Source organism: Engraulis encrasicolus, chromosome 7 (assembly GCF_034702125.1).
Source record: "Engraulis encrasicolus isolate BLACKSEA-1 chromosome 7, IST_EnEncr_1.0, whole genome shotgun sequence".
Classification (NCBI taxonomy): domain Eukaryota; kingdom Metazoa; phylum Chordata; class Actinopteri; order Clupeiformes; family Engraulidae; genus Engraulis; species Engraulis encrasicolus.
This window is the reverse complement of record NC_085863.1, coordinates 3,668,113-3,670,285: the sequence shown is the minus strand read 5'-3', so window position 1 is coordinate 3,670,285 and position 2,173 is coordinate 3,668,113. Positions and strand designations below refer to the sequence as shown.

The 2,173-nt window shown below is 44.0% G+C and overlaps 1 protein-coding gene across 1 annotated transcript in view; it reads right to left on the bottom strand.

Moving 5' to 3' along the window:
- Positions 1 to 1,604: 1,604 nt before the first annotated feature.
- LOC134451907 (cystatin-B-like) overlaps positions 1,605 to 2,173 on the bottom strand; it is a 1,965-nt gene continuing 1,396 nt past the window's right edge. The window contains exon 3 of the mRNA XM_063202301.1: positions 1,605 to 2,078. Within this exon, the coding sequence (XP_063058371.1) occupies positions 1,950 to 2,078 (129 nt within the window). The 3' untranslated portion in view covers positions 1,605 to 1,949. The remainder of the gene's footprint in view (positions 2,079 to 2,173) is intronic.

Sequence of the window (2,173 nt, the reverse complement as noted above, 5' to 3'; positions counted from 1 at the left end):
TAGAAGTATGCTCTCAAAAGGTATTTATATAGGCCTAGGCTTAGAAGTATGGTCTCAAAATGTATTTATATAGGCCTAGGTTCAGAAGTATGGCCTCAAAATATTTGAATGGCAGGAAATCACACATAGATGATAGGACCTCTGAACAGTCATTTCCAATAATAAAATGCAAGTCCAGAATGGTGGATACGTCGTTTTGCATTGACACTCTTCATTTTTACTCTTGGCTAATAGACCTAAAATTCTGATGACCTTGATTTTGAACACAGAAGGTCACTGGAGATTCAAAATTCATGTTCTCATTTGAATCCCCAGCTAAGGTTTCCTACACATCAGTAATGGCCAACTTACATACACTAACCCTCATTGTTAACGTATGGTGTGGAATTATTTAGAAACAACATGCTTATCTATATCTTCCTTTACTATATTTGTCTGATGAACTAGAGCTTGGTCCACATTGGATAATGCCGCCCCCTAGTGTTAAAAAGATAAAACTATCTGTGTGAGCTTTGCCAGAGCAATTGGATGTGAGGCTATGACATGGACCTCCGGAGGTTATGTGGTCTGTCTGTCTGTCTGTCTGTCTGTCTGTCTGTCTATCTGCCTGTCTGTCTGTCTGTCTATCTGCCTGCCTGTCTGCCTGCCTGTCTGTCTGCCTGCCTGCCTGCCTGCCTGCCTGCCTGTCTGTCTATCTGCCTGCCTGCCTGCCTGTCTGTCAGCCTGTCTGCTTGCCTGGCTGCCTGTCTGCCGGCCTGCATGTCTGTCTGCCTGCCTGTCTGCCTGTCTGTCTGCCTGCCTGCCTGTCTGCCTGTCTGCCTGTCTGTCTGTCCACCTGCAGTGTGCCGTCTGTCGTGGGTCCAAATACTGAGCCATATACTGTACACTACACACACTCTTGGCAAGCACACACACACGCATGCACGCACACACACACACGCACACACACACACACACAATACACTGATTGTTTTCAATGTGCAATTAGTACATAGTAATACATGCCAAAGCAATAAAGAGACACGGTGGATTTTCACATCTCCAAACATTATTTATTGGATTTTCTGTCTTTTTAAAGTAACAAACTTCCTTTAGGGGCTTCTATGCCTTTATTTGATAGGACAGTGAGAGATGGTGACAGGAAGTGAACAGGAGAGGTAGCCTAGAGATGGACGGAGGGGGAGGAGCCAGGAAATGACTTTGGGCCCGAGTCGAACACGGGAAACAGGACGGTGCCGTTGTGCTGGATTTTGTGTTGTCTTTTTAAGTAACAAACTTCCTTTAGGGGCTTCTATGCCTTTATTTGTTGTATTTCAGGATGGTGCCGTTGTGTTGGATTTTGTGTTGCTTTTTGTTGTATTTCTCTGCGGTAGGTAGGGTGGCGTAATTAGTAATAATACTGTAAACTGATTGTTTTCAATATGTAGTTAGTACATAGGCCTAGTAATACATGCCAAAGCAATAAAGAGCCACGGTGTTTTTTCACATCTCCAAACATTTATTGGATTTTCTGTCTTTTTAAAGTAACAAACTTCCTTTAGGGGCTTCTTTATTTGTTGTAGGCTATTTCAGGACGGTGCCGTTGTGTTGGATTTTGTGTTGCTTTTGTTGTATTTTTCTGCGGTAGGCAGGGTGGCGTAATTAGTAATAATATTGTAAACTGATTGTTTTCAATATGTAGTACATAGTAATACATGCCAAAGCAATAAAGAGCCACGGTGGATTTTCACATCTCCAAACATTTATTGGATTTTCTGTCTTTTTAAAGTAACAAACTTCCTTTAGGGGCTTCTATGCCTTTTATTTGTTGTATTTCAGGACGGTGCCGTTGTGTTGGATTTTGTGTTGCTTTTTGTTGTATTTTTCTGCGGTAGGCAGGCTGGGTGTCCGGCGTCCGGGTCCGGTCCGGGCTCTTGGTCTGGGCTCTGGGCTCTGGGTCTGTGAGCTTGCTAGAAGTAGAGGATCTCATCTGCTGCTGTCTTGTTGGTGGCCAGGCTGTGGACCTCCCTCTTGCCGCCATTGCAGGGCAGGTCCTGGAAGAGGCGCAGGTGGATATACTCCTCTCCTCCCACATGCACCTGTGGCAGAGCAGAGGTGGATTGATTAACTGATTGATTGATTAATTGATTGATTTTAATTGACACTGGCCTCGATAACATGAGACATTTACTTC